Genomic DNA, 23,031 nt, shown 5'->3' with positions numbered 1-23,031 from the left:
CCCAGATCCTCACAGACAGGATGTCGAGTGAGGGCAAGCTTGCCCTCACTCGACTCTATGGTCTTGGAGGACCGGAGCTACGGCAAACGTCGTTGCCTAGCAACCAGTTTAAAGGTCCCTTTTTTTTTTTCACTTTATTTAATTTTTTTTTTTTTTTTTTTTTAATTTTTTCTATCTTTTAGTGTACTTGTGAGATCTGAGGACTTTTTGACCCCAGATCTCACAAAAAAGAGGTCCTGTCGTGCCTTTTTCTATTACAAGTAATGTTTACATTTCTTGTAATAGAAATAAAAATGATCAATTTTTTTTTTTTTAAAAAACAGTGTAAAAATAAAAAATAATAATAAAATAAATAGTAAAAAAAAAAAAAAAAAATTAAAGCGCCCTGTCCCCGCGAGCTCGCGCGCAGAAGCGAACTCATACGGAAACCCCGCCCACATATGTAAACAGTGTTCAAACTACACATGTGAGGTATCGTCGCGATCGTTAGAGCAAGAGCAATAATTTGAGCCCTAGACCTCCTCTGTAACTCTAAGATAGCAACCTGTAGAAATTTTTAAAATGTCGCCTATGGGGATTTTTAAGTACCAAAGTTTGTCACCATTCTGTGAGCGTGCGCAATTTTGAAGCATGACATGTTGGGTATCTATTTACTCGGCGTAACATTATCTTTCACATTATGGAAAACAATTGGGCTAACTTTACTGGTTTCTTATTTTTTAATTTAAAAAAAGTGTTTTTTTTCCAAAAAAATTGCGTTTGGAAGACCGCTGCGCAAATACGGTGTGATAAAAAATATTGCAATAATCTCCATTTTATTCTCTAGGGTCTCTGCTAAAAAAAAAAATATATAATGTTTTGGGGTTCTAAGTAGTTTTCTAGCAAAAACAACTGATTTTAGCTTGTAAACACCAAATGTCAAAAATAGGCCTAGGCAAGTGGCTAGGATGCATGATGATGCTCCTTGGATGTTTAGGCCCCTCTATATGGCTAGGCTGTGAAAAAGTCTCACACATGTGGTATTGCCATACTCAGGAGGAGTGGCAGAATGTATTTTGGGGTGTCATTTTTGCTATGTACATGCTATGTGTTAGGAATATTCTATAAATTTACAACTTTGTGTAAAAAAAAAAAGTTTTTATTTTTTTCTTACATTTTCCAAAAACTTGTGGAAAAAAATGACATGTTCAAAGGACCCATAATGCCTCATAGAATATACGTTGGAGTGTTTGCTTTCCAAAATGGGGTCATTTTGTGGACTTTTCCATTGTATTGGTGCTCTAGGGCCTTGAAAAGTGTGATAGGTAGTAAGAAAGTTTTATGTGTATTTATGCTCCTAAAACGCCTTATGGTGCTACTTGGACGTGGAGTCTCTTTTTGTGGCCAGGCTGTGTAAAAGTCTCACACATGTGGTATCACCATACTCAGAAGGAGTAGCAGAATGAATTTTGGGGTGTCATTTTTGCTGTGTACATGCTATGTGTTAGAAATAGCTTATAAATTGACAACGTTTTGGGAAAAAAAAAGAAAAAAAAATGTTTTCTTCATTTTCCCAAGAATTGTGGGAAAAAATTATAACTTCAAAAAACTCACCATGCCTCTTACTAAATACCTTGGACTGTCTACTTTACAAAAAGGGGTCATTTGGGGGGTATTTGTACTGTCCTGACATTTCAGGGCCTCAAGAAAGGAGATAGGCCATCAGTACATCTGGTGTGATCAATTTTCAGTAATTGGTACCATAGCTTCTAGATTCAATAACTTTCACACAGACTAAATAATATACACTAATTTGGGTTAATTTTACCAGAGATATGTAGCAGTATAAATTTTGGCCCAAATGTATGAAGAAAAATTAATTTTTTGCAAAATTTTATAATAGAAACTAAAAAAAGTGTTTTTTTTGCAAAATTTTTGCTCTTTTTTTGCTTATATCACGAAAAAAAAAAAAACCCAGTTGTGATCAAATACCACCAAAAGAAAGCTCTATTTGTGTGAAAAAAATGATAAAAATTTTGTTTGGTTACAGTGTAGCATGACTGAGCAATTGTCATTCAAAGTGTGAGAGTGCTGAAAGCTGAAAATTGGTCTGGGCAGGAAGGGGGTCTAAATGCTCTGTATGGAAGCGGTTAAAGATTTGGATATTTTTTTATAACCTAATCCTGACTTGTATTTCTCAACAACATTGTCCCTTACTGTTTGGAGAGTTCCTTGGTCTTCATGGCAGTGTTTGGTTAGTGTTGCCTCTTGCTTAGGTGTTGCAGCCTCTGGGGCCTTTCAAAAAAAGATGTGTATATGTAATGATAGATCATGTGACACTTAGATTGCACACAGGTGGACGTAATTTCACAAATGATGTGACTTGTGAAGGTAATTGGTTGCACCAGAGCTTTTTATGGGCTGCATAATAAAGGGGGTGAATACATACGCACATGCCAATTTTCTGTTTTCTATTTCTAAAAAATTGTTTTATGTATACATTTTTCTCATTTCACTTCACCAACTTAGACTATTGTGTTCTGATCCATCACATAAAATTCATATTAACAAAACATTGAACTTAAGGCTGTAATGTGACAAAATAGGTAAAAAGTAAAGGGGGTGAATACTTTTGCAAGGTACTGTAAGTGAAGAAATGTCAACAGCATACCAAGGATTCCTCAAAAGGGTTTAAAGCTTTAATTTCATGGTCACATGGTAAACATACAGCAACGTTTCAGAGCTACACAGGGACCCCTCGTCAGGCAAGTGTCTCTCCTAGCTAAAGCCCTCAGAGGCCATCAAAATAAAACTTTTTCACCCACATTGTCTCAACTGAAACTAAAGTTACCATCTCTAGGGGAATTGCACAGGAGTTCTGTGAGTTTTATCATCAGCTATATAACCTCTTAAACCCTTAAACCCCACCTCCCCATCCTGTCAACATACCTCCAAAAATCTAACCTCCCATTACTTTCTCAATCAGCAGAGAATGCTTTGGAATAACCAATTACAGGGGAGGAACTTAGCTGAGCTATAGCCTCATCTAAAACAAGGAAAGCTCCTGGGCCAGATGCTCTCCCACTTCGCTATTATACATCCTTGGAGGAAGCTCTCTCTCACTTTTTCCTAAAGTCGTTTCATTGAATCTTCTTTGACTGCAAACACATGGTGTTGGGAGGGACTGGCGATTGGCCCATGGGGATAAATAGTGGAAGCAGAGTGGAAGTAGATGTTTTTTTTTCTTTTTTCACACCACCAGGTGCAGCTTTCTGTGCCTTTTCACCATGCGTTTCCACCAATTGCTGCTTCATTTTATATTTGTTGTTTATCGCCCATTAAGACTTAAAGCCCCCATTAAAAAATTAAAAGTCAGCAGCTACAAATACTGTAGATGCTGACTTTTAAATAGTAAAACTTACTTGTCTAGGGAGCCCGCGATGTCGGCTGCGCTTTGTAAGTGGCCCTGTGGCGGAGAAAAAAAGGGGGGGCCGAACTTCCAAGGGACAGCGCTGCGGCGGTGTCTTCCAAAGTGGGGAAGGGTACCTGTCAAAAACCCCGTTCTCCCCTGAAAGGTGCTAAATGTGGCACGGGGGCGGGGGGGGAAGCATATAAGCGGAGTTTCATTTTTGGGTGGAACTCCGCTTTAATGTAATAGCATAATGAAAGCTCTCCCTTCTTGATTACACACATGGTGTTAGGAGGGACTGGCGATTGACCCCTGGCGATAAATAATGGAAGCAGATGGGAGTGTTTTTTTCCATTAGGATACTAAGAAGAAAAATTTTGGCTCCTAGCTCTTGTTTCATGGTGGGTTATGTTTCGGCTGCCTATACCTTGTCTTTGGATTCATTTTGGGTGCTTGGTGATCTACTTCTTTTCACCTATATATTTCTTTATATTTGGACTGGACTGAGACTTGGGTGCTCTTTTCTTTCTTTTTGCACACCACCAGGTGCAGTTTTTTGTACCTTTCATAAACTCAATATGTGTTTTCTCTAATTGCTGCTAGATTGCAGCCAGTGCTGCACTTAATTTTTGTTTATCACTTATTTTTACTTTAATATTTAATATTAAAATGAAAATTCTTTGCGATTTATGATTTGGCTGAAAATATTTAGTCTTCATATTCAGCTCTGGGCACTAGTGGGTCTATTTCTTTTTACTGACACACTCCTTCTGTAGACTGAATTTTGAGACTTAGGTGTCTTTCCCTTCCTTATACCACACTAGGTTCAGCTTTCTGCACCTTTCACACACTCACTATATGTTAGCCCTATTCACTGTTATATTGCAGCCAGCATTGCACATTATTTTTGTTGCCTATCAGGCATTTATCACTATATTGCATATTCAAACTTCTTTTAATAGCAACTATTTTGGGTGCCATCATGGATTACCCATCCACGTTAAATCTGCTTCCTGTTTGTCCCCTTGGGTTCCGCTGAGTCACACTTCAACAGTCCCCGAGTAAGTCTCCTCTGGCAATCGTCATTTGGAAATATTGTCATATTTATTCTTAGCTGATTTGTAAGTATCAGAGCCCCTCTGCCGGGTTTTGAGGTTGGAAGTACTATATATTTATATTTATTACAAGATGCTATTATATTACATGCCTGATGTTTTATCTCCCAGATACTATACATGCATGTACTTCTGAAGAGTGAACAAAGTAGAAATGCGGAAAGTTTATGGATGCAATTTATGTTTTTAGCATGTATTGCCAGTTGGATTGTATATGGTCAAAATTATATTTAATTATATATGAAAATGCAAGAATATGTATCATTACAAATCAGCTTGTTACAATTTTGTCTTCTTTTTGTATGCAATATTTATTCATTTATTAAACAACAAATGTTGGAAATTGGTTATTCATTGGTCGTATGTGCTGTGCCTCATTTAAAAGTCCCAGGGCAAATAAATTGGTTGTATGGAGATATTAATGAAGAGATGGAACCAAAACACTGGATGTACCAGGCCACAATCTATTTTGTTACATTCAATTACAAATGGCAGCATTCCCACTGTAGACAGCATGAAAAATTATATAACATTCATTCCAAAAATGGATAAGGATCCTGGCAGTGTAGCAGCTATGGACCTATAGCCTTTCCCCATGTTGATCTTAAGCTTTTCTATAAAAGATATTGTCATGTAGACTCCAACCACTTATCCTCCAGATAGTGCACCGAGACCAGGTAGGATTTGTAGCACAAACAGAGGCTCGAGATAACACAACTAAGGTAATAAACCTTATCTATTCTGTCGGGTTGAAGGAAACCACCTGATACTTCTTTCCACAGATGCAGAGGAAGCCTTTGGGTAGACTGGTAATTTCATCAGCTTGCTATACAAAAATTGGATTGGGAACCCAATGTGAAGGATTTGGACTTCCAGATAGCGATAACTGTTACAGAGCTTTACGTTTACCTTGGATTTTGACATGGTGTACATACCCAACTATGAAAAAGATGGAGATGGGTACCAATAGAACAATAGATATCCAACGCCCTCACCAACCCATTTGTTGGCTTCCCCCTAGTAGCTAGTGGGCACTAAAAGGGCATCTATCATCTATCATGGCTCATTAGTGGGACACTCAGACATCCCTGCAAGCTTGAAAAATAAACACCTAAAATGTTTCATGACAGTAGGTAAATTTACATTCTTGCTTTTTATGACTCCTAATGGATGGTACAATCACGCTAGGATTAAAAACCTAGTCACAACCTTTTTAGACACAATTACAGCATTTTCTAAACCCTTACCAGGGTTGTCACCAACCTACCAAACCCGTCACCCTTTCTGAAACATACCGTAGAGATGTTGTAAAAAGTGATCACTGTGCCAAAGATTCTTATGTGCAGTGTGATACCCTTGCTGCTAAATCAAAAAATCTCGTGTGGATAACACAAATTTGCAAATTATGGTAAAAAAAATATGGGCACTAGGTATCCCAAATTATTCTATACATCATACCACAAAACTAAAAACAACAATAAATTAAATCTGTGCAAAACAAATGTCCACCATTGAAAATCCAGTGTTCATATAGCAGTCCGTTGCTAAATAAAAAGTCCAATGCTGTGATCGATAGTGAATATACCCCTCCAAACTGTGCTCTGGTCATGCAATAAGTAGTGCTTTATAACATGTGTCTTTGTGATCCGCATCACCTCTTTTCACACTGACACTCAAAAGACACTTAAGCCCCGTACACACGTACCGAATGTCGGCCGTCTTTTGTCCGGTGCTGTCCTGTCGATTGAAAAGTGCTAAAGACTGCACACGAATTTTGTCGGCCAACAACAGCCGACTGCAGAAGTGATGCCATGTGATGGTTAACTTTCCGTGTGTTTTTTCTTCTCTGAGCATGCCCAGTCTTGCTCATCTGCTGTTAGTCGGCCGAATTCAGTACTGACTGGCGAACAATCGGCCGTTCTGGTGACGGCCAACAAAAATTTTATAGCCTGCACACCCGATTCTGTTTGGCCGAAAAGTCGCAGTCGGTTGTCGGAAGCATCATACTAACAAGCCGACAATCGGCCGATCGTTCGGCGGCCGAATATTTACGGCCGACAATCGCTACGTGTGTACGGGCCTTAAGACCCAAAATGTTGTGTGTGTGTCAGCTTACATTCTGTAGAACCATGTACAAAGACCCATCCTGAGGCTCCACATCTCTCCTTATTAGCTGAGTTCCGATGTTACACTCAGGGAAAAAAGGGCAAAAAATACTCCTCGTAGCATACTCCACAGCAAATACAAGGTTTGAAATAAAACTCACAAGGTCCTATGCCCGAGGACCAGCGATTTCAGCATCCAGCGATTTCAACAGTTTGTTATGGCTGCCTTTTTTCACATGGAGACTCAGCGTGCGTTCCAACCGACGGAAGCTCCGTCACCCAGATGTAACGTCAAAGACTACGTAACCCCACCTCTACGTGTTTCACCATATTAGTGTAATATCATAGAGATGCCACACATACTCTGCACCTTCATTCCCTTCTCGCTGTGCCATCTGAAGATTACCTTTCTCCATATTTTTGGAACCAGGAAAGGAAACTTCATGTCACACTTACACAAAGACAAGCTCAAAGGGCCATTATGTCAGCACATTCATCATCTATTTGAGATTTCATGAACAGAGTTACAAACGAATAGTTTTGTGGTATAGGGTACCAACTCTTCTGCACAAAGCGTTTCCTTCGGTCTCGAATATGTGCTCAGAGCAAAGACCATTATTACACATCTTTTGGAGCTGCTCTGCCTTGAGTCCATTTTGGACAGAGGTCTGCAGACTCACCCTGCAATTTGTATAGATATATTTTGGGGCTAATCACATTATTTATCTTTTGCATAGCAACAAAGTCCCTAAGTGCCGGTTCACATTTATGCAAAGTGGGAACGCTGCGAATATACAGGGTGTTCCTGCATCGCATCCACGCAACAGGCAGTTCACACTGCCATATGCGATACGCTGGAGGTGTCAATTCAAAGTTAACGACACCCCCAAATCAGATCGCATATTGCAGTGCGATCTGAAAGTTCTCACAGAATCGGATCGCACTAGTGTGAACCACCATGCGATCCGATTCTGCTGCGGACCAAAAAAATCGTTTTTCAGTGCGATTGCGGTGCGAATTCAGCCAAACTGTATGGCTGAATATGCACCGCACAGACATTGCATGTAATTTTTGGAGCAAGAAAAAAGGTTGTGAAGATTTGCAGGCTGAAGACAAAGCTGTCGGCCTACTCTGCACAAAAAAGGAGACTGGACTTTCTAAGGCACACCATGAGATGAATTACTGCGACTCACAACTTCAGTAAAAAGTATATGTTTATTCAAAACAATTAAAAAATGAGGACAAAACAGACAATCCTCATTCATCACATATATGACACAAAACCAGAACAATAAAACATTCTAAAATTTATAAATAACCTAGAACATTTCTTGCCCAGATAATCTCAGAGGATCACTGGGAGAAATGTGTAGGTTATTTTTAACAAGATCACAATATCATAGTACACATATATATATATATATATATATATATATTGCAGAATCCTATCTGATCTGTAGGTCTACGCGTTTTGCAATGTGCTTCTTCAGGACCAAATTTTAGTATCAGGGATTTCTTAAATATAAGCAAAACATCAGTTAGTGACATAATAATCAGATTAACATTATCACATTGTTGTCTATGTGTCGAGCAAGAGAACACACCTGTCTAAGGGTGTAGCCAGTGCCTCCCGGGAGGACATAGAAGGTGCTAAAACAAGGAATGAGGTCACCCTATCAGTCTTCCTTTTGGCTACCTAAAGATAATTATATAATCTAAGGTAATTCGTGAGATTTCCAGTGCTATTGCTATCTATGCGGTCTATTCCCCTTTTGAAAATACATTTATTTATATAACCTATTCTTTGATCCTTCTTAGGATCTCCACCCTGGGATTGACTGATCCTTTGGTGCAATTACTAGTCCAATATTAAAAACAAACTATTTTTGATTGACTATCACTCTCCAATAATAAGGTAACAAATCCTTACCTGCCCTAATATATTATACTATAGTGTATGCATTAAATGTAGTCTGAGTAAATATCCTGTTTCCCTAGACATTTTAGGATCAACTTGCTGATTTACTCTTTCCCCCATACACACTTTTCCTTGTTTTCGCGCCTTCTATGTCCACCCGGGAGGCACTGGCTACACCCTTAGACAGGTGTGTTCTCTTGCTCGACACATAGACAACAATGTGATAATGTTAATCTGATTATTATGTCACTAGCTGATGTTTTGCTTATATTTAAGAAATCCCTGATACTAAAATTTGGTCCTGAAGAAGCACGTTGCGAAACGCGTAGACCTACAGATCAGATAGGATTCTGCAATATATATATATGTACTATGATATTGTGATCTTGTTAAAAATAACCTACACATTTCTCCCAGTGATCCTCTGAGATTATCTGGGCAAGAAATGTTCTAGGTTATTTATAAATTTTAGAATGTTTTATTGTTCTGGTTTTGTGTCATATATGTGATGAATGAGGATTGTCTGTTTTGTCCTCATTTTTTAATTGTTTTGAATAAACATTATACTTTTTACTGAAGTTGTGAGTAGCAGTGATTCATCTCATGGTGTGCCTTAGAAAGTCCAGTCTCCTTTTTTGTGCAGAGTAGGCCGACAGCTTTGTCTTCAGCCTGCAACTCTTCACAACCTTTTTTTTTTCTATATTTGGATGATGGCACTTTTTGGGTAGTTCATTTTCTTTTATACTAATTTTAGGAGCAGTGCGCTCCGAATTATATGCGATCTCTGTGAAATGAACCGGCACTGAAGCAAAAATAAATGGTCCTTCACTTAACTGCTTAATGCAGCCCGGGCCTGTGTTCCAACATTGTGGAAATCAACATCACCCTGAACAATTAATATATGGTTTACCATAATAAAATGAAAGAATTAAGAGTTTCCCTGCATAATCAAAAAGAAAGATTTTGTGACACTTGATTTCCACGAACGGAATTCACCTGTTCTCCATATACCAAAAGACAATGTCACCTGACACCACATCTTGTTCATATTACCATAGCTTTTGGATGTAATTTGAATGACCCAGATGATTCTTGGGGGCTGACAATAAATAGTGCACTTGACAAAATTGGATCATGGACTTCATCCTCAGATGAGGTGCTTGGGGGGGCCCTGGCACAGGGGAGTTGGTTACCCTTACCTTTTTATTCCTGTTTTTATCCCGTTGACCTTCTGTACCCTTCTTAGACCTAACTAAACAATCCATTATATTGATATAAGATATTTCTGAAGCCACCTAAAGGTAAGTTGATCTCCCTCTCTGCGTTATTAATTGTTGTATTGTATATTTTTATTTATGGTATTGTTGCAACAACACAATGTATAGACATAGACAAATATACATTTCAAGTACAGTACAATTGGTGTTGAATAGTCTCTTAATCCTCTTGTATTTTATTGTAATTGTCTCCCTTTTATATTGCAAAGCGCTGCGTAAATCCTGTATAATAATAATAATAATAATATTATTATTATTATTAATATTATTATTAGCATGATTAGCTCTGTGGATGTATTTTTCAGTCTGGTAATCAGTCAGACACTGATATAGCATATAATATATAGTTCTTATCTATAAAAACCTACCCCTGTTCATGCTGTATTGCTTTCAGATTGTAACATGTTGATGATGTGTAATATAAATAAAGAATTATAAAAAAAAAATAAAAAGTAATTTTGACTGCCAACCACTTTTTCAATATAATGGGCATTTTTACATACAAACGTACTAATGAACTGGAATATGACACTTTATTCATATAGAACCACAATAGAACCACCATATAGGTCTTCTGCAGCCCTACCATTTTTGATGCAATCCCCCCCCCCCCTCCCCTCCACTAAAACTGACAACATTCCCCCCCACCCCCTCCACTAAAGCTCACACTTTCCCCCCTACTGTGTCACGGATGGTGCAACGAGTTGCACCACTGTTTCATGCATTGAGTGAAGGTGTGTAGTTTCCTTCCTTCTTAAAATAGTTTTAAGCAAAGAATATATTGTAACTATTTTGTATCATTTATCAAAGGCAACAAAAAATTAGGAATTCTAACTTACCTGCAAAGTATGCAATAGAAGTGATCGAGACATGGAAGGGGGGGGGGACCTTTGCTTCATACTGTCCTAGCTAGAGAATTTACAGGCACGTCAAAATTCCTACTACTATCTTAATCATACAGTACAGGACTCATAGAACCTGCATTGTCCCCAAGCAATAAATTGAGGGGTGAGAAACAACATTGCAAAACCAAGCTGCCATCAGGCCCACAAAAAATACAAGGGGTATTTGTTTCTTTTTTGGAAAATTACTGTTTTTACAGATACCTCATCAACATATACAGTACAACAAAAAGTACACAAAGTGCAAGGCACAGAACACACTGGCAACCAGCGTTAACGAACTATGCCATACAACAAGTACAACTGAGATCTGCTAACCACCTGTACACCCCTCCCCCTCCCCCTCCCCACCCAAAATACAGTAAAGGCAGATTCCACTGCCACTTCCACTTCCACTGAAGCATTATTACATAAAATAACAGAGTACCCATGGTTAGAAAACAAATATCACATGGCTTTTGGTCCAGGGAGTGAATAAAGTATCAACAAATAGAAAAGATCAAAAAGGAAAAAGATGTTAATCAGATGTCAGCAGGGAACCCTCAACCAAGTGTTGTAGCAGACAGCCAACCATGCCACACTTTTTCAAATTTGTTCGGACAGCCCTGCTCAAGTAAGTGGCTTTATATAGCGGCAAACCCTAATTAATCAAGCCTTTCCAGAATGTCAAGGAAGGGGCCTCATGTTTTTTTCCAGGGCAGTAGTATAGCATTTAAAGGCAAAAAAATGAGATAAAGAGGAAAGTCCTCTGCACTGTAAGAGGTGCTAGCTCCTCCACAAGTCCCAGGAGACAGACCAGAATAGTCAAAGGAATCTGAAGGACAGTCAGCTCATGAGTACGGGTGACCTCCTGTATCTTCAAGCAGTGCCAGAAAACACGATTAAAGCCAGCTGGGGAGGATGCACAACACCAACACTCTGCGGAACTAGAAAAAAAAACGCAAAAGAGTTATAGAACCCAAAAACACCAAGATAAAAAGCCTGAAGTGCCTTGCACTTGAATCTAGCATACACTGATGCCTAAACATCCACCTGGTAAAATTTAGAGAATGTGTGAACAGAGGACCAGTTGGCAGCCTTGCAATTCTGGGATATAGATGCTTGATGCTGAACAGCCGAAAGGCCAATAAAGGCATTGGTAGAATGAGCTCTTTTGAGAGAGGAAACCATTTCTTAAGAATTTAGAAAGACTTAGATTTTGGAAATAAAGTACCCGATCCACCTGGAAAGGGTGAATTAAGAAACAGAATGTCCTCTATGAGGACCTCCATCCAGTAAAGAGGGACTTTCAAGGGAATATTAAAAACAGAGGCCATGGCTGCCAAGTAGACCCTGACAGCCCTGACAATATGCAGGTAGTGTAAGACAATTATCCTGGAGTAGGACAGAGGAAAGTGAAGACAATGTCCTCACTGTGGTGAAAAGAAGAGAAGACCTCAGCCGTGTGCAAAATAGGAAAAGGCTCTTTGCAAGAAAGAGCTGCCAACTCAGAACTATGCCAAACAGATGTAATGGAGACAGCGAATGCAACCTTACATGTGAGGTCTTCCACAGTTTCTAATCAGTTTAAAAGGGTGTATTCTAAAGGACAGAGAGAACCAGGTTGAGATCCCAGGATGACACAGGAGGTGGAATCAGGGATTTATACGAGCAGTTCTCTGAAGAAAAGTCTTGCAAGAGACTTCTGTGAGGGCACTCACTGCCAGACGCTGATCAAGACCAGACAAAAGAAAGGCCAAAATACTAGTGACAAAGTATTCCCTAGGGTTCAATCGTCAGTCTTCGCAACAGGCAAAGTAAGCCCCTTCCAAGTGCAATAGTAAATCTTGTGTGAGTCTTCCTTGCTCTGAGTAAGGTGGGAATAACACAGACAGAATTTTCCCAATGCTTTAGGACTTGATTTTAACAATAATGCCATTAAAGACAATGAGAGAGAAGATGGATGAAAAAGAGGGCCTTAGGCCAGAATGTCTGGCTTATTTGTAAGAGGTTAAGACTCGTCCATCAGAAGTCTGAGTATATCTGTGCATCACGTTTTTTTCTAGGCCAATTTGGTACAATGAAAATCACTGAAACCCTTATCTCCTCTAACTTGTGCAGCAGTTGAGGAAGAATCTTCATCAGAGGGAAGGCGTTAACAAGTCTTAACAAAGTCCAAGGAATCACCAGATTATCTACTACAAAGGCTAAATGATCCTTGGCTACAAATTTGTTTATCTTGAACCTGTTGAACCTGGAGGCCAGGATATCTACATGTAGTTTTTACCACCTTTGACAGGGATTTTAAAAGATCTCAGGGTACAGAGACCACTCCCACAGGTGGCATGGAGAGTATTTTGCAGATCTCATTTGTTGCCACAGGTTTTAGGAAAATGAAGAAAGAAAACGAAAATGTGTTTTTTTCTTTTATGGTTTTTCATTTTTCAAAACCTTGTGACAAAAAAAAAAAAAAAATTGAGATCTGCAAAATACTCACCATTCCTCTTAAATTCTTCGGGTTGTCTAATTTCCAAAAAGGAGTCATTTGTAGGGGTATTTGTACTATCCTGGCATTTCAGGGCCTCTGAAACTATGATAGGTAGTGAGGAAGTGACATGAGGAAATACACGATTTAAAAGCCTGAAGGTGGCCAGTGGGTATTGGGCCTGTATGTGGCTAGGCTGCCAAAAGTCTCTCAGATGTGGTATCTCCATGCTCAGGAGAATAATTCCACATATACCCATGGCATGTGTAAGAAATCTCCCATTAAAGTGAAAAATTTGTGTAAAAAAATGTAGGCATTTTCCAAAAACTTGTGTCAAAAAATAAAATCTTCCATGGACTCAACATGCCTCTTAGCAAATATTTTGGGGTGTCTACTTTCTACAAAGAGGTCATTTGGGGGGTGCTTGAACTGTCCTGGCATTTTATGCTCAACCTTAGAAGCTTCTGCCACACATACAGCCACTCTTCTAATGTTGGGCATACATGTAATGTTAATTTTTCTTTTCGTGCAGCCTGTGGATGAAGAAATCTCAGCCTGAAAAAAGTATATGCCAAAGCCTAGGTGCCACTGCCCCCAGACCACCCCACAACAGATTCCTCCATTCACATTGATCGATGTGGATACAGAAACCTAGGTCAGAAAAAAAAAGTTTAAAAAGTATATGCCGAAGCATAGCAGCAATCCACCCACTGACCACACCAGGCACGCATGGGAACCCTCTTACAACAACAGTTATCAATAACACACAGTAATGGAATAACATGAACTCAATAAAACAACTTTTTTTTTTTACTTTTTTTTTTTTATCTACCTTTTTGTAATTTTTCAGATCTGTAACCGTAAACTTTCCAGCCTTTGATTTTAGGGACTCTCAAAATGCAATAGACCGTTTCCTGACTATCTAACATCTTTCAAGACCCTTTTGTGTGAAACGTGTGCCCTGGACTGTGCCGTGCTATACAATATATGAATACTCCACTAGTTTGTGACAGCGAGAGAAGCAGTCCTTGATGCAAAAACCAGGTTGGCCACGACAAGGAGGGACAGAAAAAAAATTTGTGTCTCGTCTTATTCTGCTTCTACTACAGACAGGACATCTTTTTTGGGTTGGCTTTTAGGTTGGGGTACCAGGGTGGACATCAAGAAAATGCCTCTGATGTACTTGGCTCACTGCCTCTGGATTTGGGCCACAGCACCTTCTGGATACAAAAGGGCTGTGATGATTGCTTCCTGAAATTTTAGGAAAGATCCACTTCTTTCTGTTGCTTTGTAAATCACAAAAGCATTATATATATATATATCCAGCTGAAATAAATAAATAGGAACTTTTTTGTACCAGGGTCTAAGTCTGCGGGAAACTAAGTATGGCTTCATCATTTGGTTGTTGAGGTCCATCCTTCCCATATTAGGATTATAGTCGTGGACACAGAGAGGCTTTTCAACGAAACAATATGCCGGGCAAATTTTGATGGTCTTATCTGCATGAATGGAAGCTTGGTGCTTCCACTTTAGTGCAAGAAGTTCTTCATTGGCAAACCGGCTTTCTCTCCCTTTCTAAATCGGGTGTTTACAAGCCGTTGGGGGAAGCCTCGACGATTAGGTTGCATGGTGCCACAGCAGCCAATTTTTAAGATTGAATACCTGTCTAAAAAGTGGCACGCTTGTATAGAATTTGTCCACGTACAAATGGTACCCCTTGCTGAACAAACATGACCAAGTCCCACACTATCTTGCCACTGCTCCCCATGTAGTGTAGTCTATGCAGTTGGGGTGCTCTACTTCAGCCTTTTTCAACCAGGGCGCCATGACACCCTGGGATGTCTTCTGGGCTCTTCAGGGTTGCCTTGGCAAAATTCAAAAAATTGCCTCAAATTGCCCAAGATTGTCACCATGCTGGCAGGTGGCTCTTTTTTGTTATACAAAGCCACAGGTTTTAACTTGTGTAGCATTACAACCTTGGCCAACATGTGAGCCAGCTATTGGGATTTTAATAAATGATGATGTCATAAATTGATGAAGACATTAAGAACCTGAGGATGTACTTGTTTGCCCTTCTTGGTCTGCGCTGGGGTCACATTAGCTGAATAAGGGAGGGAAAGTGATTGAGAGGAAAAATACTGGAATACTAGTCAGTAATAGTGTGCAAAGGTGTAAAAAATAAATCCTTTCTAATTTTAGGTGTCCTACGTGTGGCGATGCCACTGCATTATGTAAAACCATTAGTTTATTTTACATTTACAAGAATAGAGTGCCTAATTTTCAAGGGTGCCTTGACTGAAAAAGTTTGAGAAACACTGGTGTAAACCAGCCTTTTTCAACCAGGGTGCCTTAAGGTTTCTTCAGGGGTGCCTTGGCAAAATGCCTAAAATTTGATCAAAAATTTTATACAAGCCGTTGGGTGGATAAAACCTGTCTTTTAGTTACACAAAGCCACAGGTTTTCATGGTACACCATTACAACCTTCTAGCTCCCAACCTCCTCAATGGCATCATCAGTTGATAAGGAGGATGTCATTTGCCTGCATATCATTCTTGTTTGACTCTCCCTTGCCTCTCTCCATCAGCTTTGGGGTCTCATCAGCTAAGGGATGGAGAAAAATCGAGGGAGAAGAGAAACATTGGAATACAAGTAAGTACCAGTTTGCAAAAGTGTATTTGCTTTGCAAGAATAAATCACCTCTAACGTTGGGTGTCCTACATGTATTGATGTTGTGTATTATGCAAAACTATTAGAATAGTATTTACATTTTAGAATTGGGCGCCTCAAGACTGTCTATAATTTTGGAGGGTGCCTTGACTGAAAAAAAGGTTAAGAAACACTGCTCTACTTCACTGTCTTTTCCCTCATAATCTCTAAATTTGTATGTATAGCTTGTTGCCCTTTCATAAAGCTTATACGTTTTGACCCCATTTCTGGCAAGCTTGCTGAGGAAATGCTGCTTGATTGCAAGGCAGACAGTGAAACGTATGACGGACTCATCTACGCAGATGTTTTGTTAGGTGTATACATCACTGAAAATTTCTCAGAAAGGCAGTTTTTGAGGGGCCAAATTTTGTAGAGCCAACCATATTCAGGGTCCCTCTGAGGATGAGAGAGTGTATTATCACTAAAATGGAACGCATTATTGTCTCATATCGTTTACTGGCCATTGCAGCAAAGAATGTGGGCATATGATGAATCGGGTCTGTGGACCAATATGACCGCAATTCATTATCGTAATGCCCATGTTAAGGGTTAGGCCCAAAAAAGTTTTGTATTCGGAAAACGTGATACAATTCCACTCAAGTGGTCTGACAAGAGTTGTATTTCTGTTGACGGCCACCTCATCAGCTTGGACTCCACTTCTGGGACTCTCCATGTTACCATGAGATACTGCAGTGCTGGTGTGTAAAATGCCAGAATGTACTGGGCCGCTGGTGCCTGCTAATCCCCCAAAAGGTAGTGCAGCACTAGTACTTGAATCCCGCTGCATATCAGAAATATCATGCATTCCTAGAACTTCAGCTACCTGGGGTCGGGTACGCCTGATCTTAACAGGGACCTTCTCACCATCATCCGAGCTCCCTGCCGGGGTGCAGTTGCTTCTACAGGTTCATATTCTGAGCCTGATTCTGACAGTGGACACCTCCCTTTACTCCCATCTGTCATACTCAGAATCCTGTAGGCCTTTTCCCTAGTGTAACTTTCTTCCGACATTTTAGGCACTAAATTTACAGCTACCTAGTGCGAGGTAAAAAGGTAAAAGAGCTCCTGGCGGTCAGCAACTGCTTGAACTGCTAAAAGAAAAATGTACCTGCTAGTGCTAGTAAAGATCAGGCATTATTCTGATAACGCTGCAGTTTTGTATACAATGTATCAGAAGTGACAGTGATCTATTGACACTGCACTTGTCGGTGGGGGGGTCGTCTTGGTGTGCAAAGGGGCTAAATGCACGTGCTGGCAGTGAACGGGGCTGATCCTGCTAACACTGTTTTTGGGATCCATACAGACACTATACTAGCAATGGCAGTGATCAGCAACCTATAGTGTGAGTGCGATAGTGTGTGGGCAATTTAACATTAGCTGATCCTGGCTGGAAAGACTGCTAACTGACCCTGAAGCTGATTTCACTAGTGACAGTAATACAGTTAAAAATACTGTACAATGACACTGTACTAATGGCACTGACTGGCTAACAGGTGATCAAAGGGTTAATGAGGGTAATAAAAGGGTTAAATTTGCATAACTTAGGTTGCAAAGTGTGCTCCTTTTACTCATAGTGATGTGGTCTCTTCTGTTCCTAAACTAAATGGGGTTCAGGAAGAGAAAAAGCCATTAGAACGACTACCTGTATTAACAAATACAGGCACAGGCCGCTCTGTCATTGGCTGCAGGCGCTCAGCAGGGCCCCTGGCAAAACCATTGAACAGGATACGCTGACAAACTGGTCCTGAAGCCAGTGACAGCTTGGGTTACTGGGTGCATGCATGCATGGATCCAGAAAAACACTGCATCATACAGGTATGTGATTATGCCTGTCCGAGCTGCCCACCTAAAGTAAAAGTACTGTGGATGGTCGGCAAGCAGGTAATGAGTCAACAGTAGAGAGCCTTTGGAGAGAAGCTGTAGATTGTATCCCATGCAAGGGGAGGAAAATCCTCTGAGGTCTCTGCTGCAAAATCAGGGTCCTCCATAATATCCTCAAGTGAAGGAGATTCCACCTCTGGTTCCTAGAAAGGGTATTGGGGGATAGAGGAAGGGTATTGTTTCTAGCCTCTGAAAACCAAAGGTTCTAGCAGTGCCAAAAGTTTTCCAAAGAATTTAGGCATAGTAGCAGAAAAAACTGTTTTTGTCAGACAGGCTGCATGGTACGTGCCTTAGAGGGAGCTAGAGTAAAAAAAAAAGGGGAGCAGTATCATAGAACAATGTTTCATAACAGGGATTAGCTGTAGAACGCATGTTATTCACCCCCTTTGTTCCAGCGCCCTTTTGCCTGTAAACGGCTTTTGCTAAGTGAGGAGATCCCTAGTAAGGTCCTTACAGAAAAGAGTGTTTAATGGATGAAATTTTGCATGTCTGGATACAGGAGACACTATAATCCAGGCGCTGACTGTGTTTCTGTGACTGTATCTCTGTAAAAGATTGCAGTAAGAGTGCAGAAAAGTGCTGTGTGAATCTTCAGTGGGAGAGGCTGGCAGAAATGCATCATCCAGGAGCTGTGTGTTACCTTATCCTCCTGAGACTAAGTCCAGATAGAAGTAGAAACAAGGCCAGCTTTAAAATGCCTTCACCAAAAAACTTTAGAGACATAATGGCACGGCCACAATAAAGTGAATAACTACGAAATCCACCACTTTTAAAAAAAGATTAGTGTGCAACGCACTACAGATTGCGATATTAAATGCCATCAACCATCATAGTGGGCATTCCCCTGAAGAGGTCTTCAGGGACTGGGAACCATAGAAATGGACCACTACCCTGGACTTGTATAGAACCCTGCAGCTAACTAAACACTTTGTACTTCACGCCAGAGTGAGCACCTAATGCAGAATCCAGTGCCAAAAAGCAAACATTACAAACTGACCCAACACAGTGGGTTCCGGATACAGTCCCCAAGGTACACTTCCAGAAACTGCTAGATTAGCCTAGGGGGATAAGCAGTCAGCTCTTATTAGACATATCAGACAAAATAATTAAATGGTTTAAGGAAAAAAATACTTCTCCAGAAGAGAACAGGTCTATCACCTAATAACACTAGTAAATATTTGAAGAAAGGTGGAGATCGCAGGGTTATACGAGTGTGTACTGGGGACTAGTGATTTGCCAGTATCCAATCACCTGAAAGTAGCCTGCAAATGACCCATGGTCTAAAAATACAAGTTTCACTCAGCAAAGCCAGTGAAACCAGGAAGTGAGGGGAGAGAAGAGCTGCAGACGTGCATAGCGCTGGATAAAATGAGGGCTCAGGTAAGTAAAAGGGAGGGAGGTAATACTGATATCTAAGGTTTTTTTTACCTTAATGCAATAATATTTAGGCTTTTTGCCACTTCTAATGGGGACACTAGTTCTGCTGATCCTGGTGTCAACTAGGAATCCCTCATTTTGGAGGGATTTCCTTTAATTTCCTGTTTTTGCTATGGAACAGGAAGTAAAGGGAAATCTCCCCAATGTGACACAAAGCTGACAGGGGATAAAGCCCTCCCTAACTCTCTCCAAAATAAAACAAGTTATTCACCCCCTTTGTTCCAGCGCCCTTTTGCCTGTAAACGGCTTTTGCTAAGTGAGGAGATGCCTAGTAAGGTACTTACAGAAAAGAGTGTTTAATGGATGAAATTTTGCATGTCTGGATACAGGAGACACTATAATCCAGGCGCTGACTGTGTTTCTGTGACTGTATCTCTGTAAAAGGAATTTTGGAGGGATTTCCTTTAATTTCCTGTTTTTGCTATGGAACAGGAAGTAAAGGGAAATCTCCCCAATGTGACACAAAGCTGACAGGGGATAAAGCCCTCCCTAACTCTCTCCAAAATAAAACAAGTTATTCACCCCCTTTGTTGCCATTAGTTGCCATTAGTTCTACCTTAAGATAAAGGATTGTTCAAGTTTTTGTTTTTATTATGACCCATCGTTATAATCCCACTTTATTGACAAGAAACCTGTTCTGGCCCTGGAAACCTGTCAACTACAGGCAAGAGACATGGGAGGCCAGTTGTATTCATTTGAGAGGTGTTCAGTAATTTTGGAATAAGGCAGAGAGACTAGCATGACACAGGAAATCCGTGTTCACATCGGTGAGACTTGTGCTACGACTTGACAGTTCCAAATCGCATGCGGCTTGCATAGACTTCTGTTATATGAAACCGCAAGCCGCAATAAAATCAGCAGTGAAAATCGCACTGATGTGCAGCTTTGAAATCGTACTGAAGTAGCGCGATTTCAAAGCCGGACCGGTGTGAACCAGGGCTAACGTAGAATTCCTGTGACTAATCAATTCAGCAAAGACAATAACTGCAAATGTTGCAGCTTTTACCACGTTTATTTTTCTTATTTTCTTTATGTTATTGTATAGGTTCACAAAAGCAACACTCAGAGTCCATTGACACTAACGCGACTTGTCAGCCTGACAAGTCGCGGTCCATTGACAGCTACAGGACCCGTTCTAATAGGAGCGACACAAGTCGCTCTGACTTAGAAAAAGGGTCCTGTACTACTTCGGGGCGACCTCAGAGCGACTTGCATAGATATTCATTATATGAAGTCGCGCCGAAGTCGCGGTGCACGGGACTTCACAAGTCGCCTCCGAAGTAATACAGAGTCGTGCCGCGGTAGTGTGAATGCGGGCTAATACTAAACAGAAAAAAAAAAAATTACCTGGTTTTTCAACTTTTATGACTTCTGCTCCAAGATCTCCAAGAATCATTGTAGCAAAGGGCCCAGCAAGTACCCTATAAAAATATAAGTGGATTCATACTTTAGCAAAGAACGTTGTCAAACAAATCATTTTTATGCATACTTGGTAAATGAAGATACCTCCACAAAGGATGACTATTCATTATTATAAATATTTCTTATCCATCAATAGGCTTGAAAAGTTCTCAGTTTGGTATTTTTCATCAAAATATGCATACCGCATGCAAAAAAAAAGCAGCAACACCTAATAACACTTACTAACAGGATTTGGCAATACAGCTACTCAAAGAAGCCCCCCACTCCTAATCCAATTCCAAAGAGGCTGGAAAAGAATTGGAACATTTTTGGTACTTAGAGGAAATGGTAGAAATGCCCAGACCACCACCGTCGTGAAACGACTAGTAGCATAGTCTTTGGATATGTTTACCCGTTACAAAAACATACAATCATGTAGTATGCAAACACAATTATGTGAGTTGAGTTTACATGTGGGAAAGCTCTTCAGTTTGTTAAATAAATTCCTAATCACAAATCTGTATTTTCAGACAGGAGCGCCTCTTTATCAAACCATCACGTTTGATAACCATCAAACCATAAAACTATGGTTGAATGAAGGGGCCCTCCCATCTGCCCTGAAACTGTAGCCACATCCCCTCCACTTCCTGTCATCACCCAGAGGTGAAGGTGCTGTTTGGAGCCGCATCCATCTTGCCACTTCTGGAAGCTGATGATGCTCATGTTCCAGCCTGAAGCCTGACAGCTGAACATCCATCAAAAACTCTGCTTCAACTAGCCACATGCCTGCTGAGCTCTGCAGCCTCATGGTGATCCTATGGAGGCCTATATGCGTCGATGACAAGCCTTGATACACTTATCTAGTGAGTGCATTTTAATTGTCTTTAATACTTTTATTTTAATAAATCGCTACACCTAGATGGAGGCGCCCTCTTGTGTCTGTTTTTTGTCATTTACACTAGGCGTTTTGTTTCTGCAGAGCAAAATGTACCTGACCTAAACTATTTACTGCATGCCTACAGAACAGAATGCTTAAAAACCTAACGTTAGTGGACCGGTAACAGTTTTTCTATGAACCTTCCAGGACGGCAAACTCATGAGAGATGTCATGCTCCTCCCTACTGGAAACACAATCAATTCACAGCTTGTTAAAGGCCCCACCCTTCCCCTTGTCCCTCAGTTGTACAAGAGTAGTTTCCACAACCAACAAACAAGGGATGTATAATCACTTAGGTATTTACCACCTACCTTATACATTTTTAACCACACACCCTTTTAACAGGGCGGGAAGTAGGCCTGCCGTCCTGGAAGGTTCGTAGTAAAACCGATACTGGTCCACTAACGGTAGGTTTTCTCCTCTCACCTTCCAGGACGGCAAACTTATGAGAGTATAATAAATCAACCACAGGCCTACCTTATGGTGGGACCACTGCCTGTAGGACCTTTCGGCCAAAGGCTAGATCTTGTTGAGACAGCACCTCCACTCGGTAGTGCTTCAGAAATGTGTCATGGCTGGACCAGGTGGCTGCATTGTGGATCTGTTCCCAAGACGCTCCAGGTTTTTTGGCCCAGGATGTCGCCAGGGCTCTTGTTTAGTGTGCTTTCAGCTTTGCTGGCGCAGGAACACCTGAAACCTCATAAGACATGGTAATGGCTTGTGTAACCCACCTAGAGACTGAAGGTTTTGAGGCCTGCAGTTCATTTCTTGGTCCAGAGTGGAGAATTAGAAGATGACTAGATCTTCTAAACTCCTTGGTCCTCTGTAAATATGTGAGGAGGCACCTTCTCACATCTAAGGAGTGACATTTTTTTCTCTTTTTCATTCTTAGGGCTATTACAGAAGGATAGCAAAATGATTTCCCGCTTCCTGTTAAAGGAAGATGCTACCTTGGGCAGATATAATGGATCTGGCCTGAGAATAATCCTATCCGGGAGGATTGACATAAATGGCTCTGTCATGTCTCCATCATTATATTGTCATGTTATTCTTATGAGAGTTTTCACAATGTGTAATTTACTGTGTAACCTACTGTTCATGTTGTACCAGCGCCATCTAGTGGCCATTCACATATTACATATTGGAACAATTTTTGTCCCAGCCCAGCTACCATAGCTTTCACCTATGAACTTTGGTGACATCATCTTCCCTCCATATCTTGTTTTCTACAGGAAATTCAGCTAGAGGAAACACAGCTAGTTGCATCCTCCCTCATCTTAGTTTATGGCGGCATCGCTGGTGTGTATACTCTTATGGATGCTTAACATTATCATCCTGTATCTATGTCTTGTGTAACTTACATCTTGTGCACATTTCTTGTATTTGCATTGCTATGTACAGTAATGTCTTATATGCATTGCCACATGTCAGTATACATTAGTAAGTGTATTCTCTTTTCTGTTCCACAGTTTTACCACTCTAATTTCACGTATTTCCTTG

At 40.4% G+C, this 23,031-nt stretch overlaps 1 protein-coding gene across 1 annotated transcript in view; it reads right to left on the bottom strand.

The window, feature by feature from the left end:
* SUGCT (succinyl-CoA:glutarate-CoA transferase) overlaps positions 1-23,031 on the bottom strand; it is a 1,523,809-nt gene that overhangs the window by 1,484,429 nt on the left and 16,349 nt on the right. The window contains exon 3 of the mRNA XM_082259511.1: positions 20,541-20,614. Coding sequence (XP_082115637.1) covers positions 20,541-20,614 — 74 coding nt within the window. The remainder of the gene's footprint in view (positions 1-20,540; positions 20,615-23,031) is intronic.

Source organism: Pelophylax lessonae, assembly GCF_965119305.1.
Source record: "Pelophylax lessonae genome assembly, chromosome: 5".
Lineage (NCBI taxonomy): Eukaryota > Metazoa > Chordata > Amphibia > Anura > Ranidae > Pelophylax > Pelophylax lessonae.
This window is presented reverse-complemented; position numbering and strand designations above follow the sequence as displayed.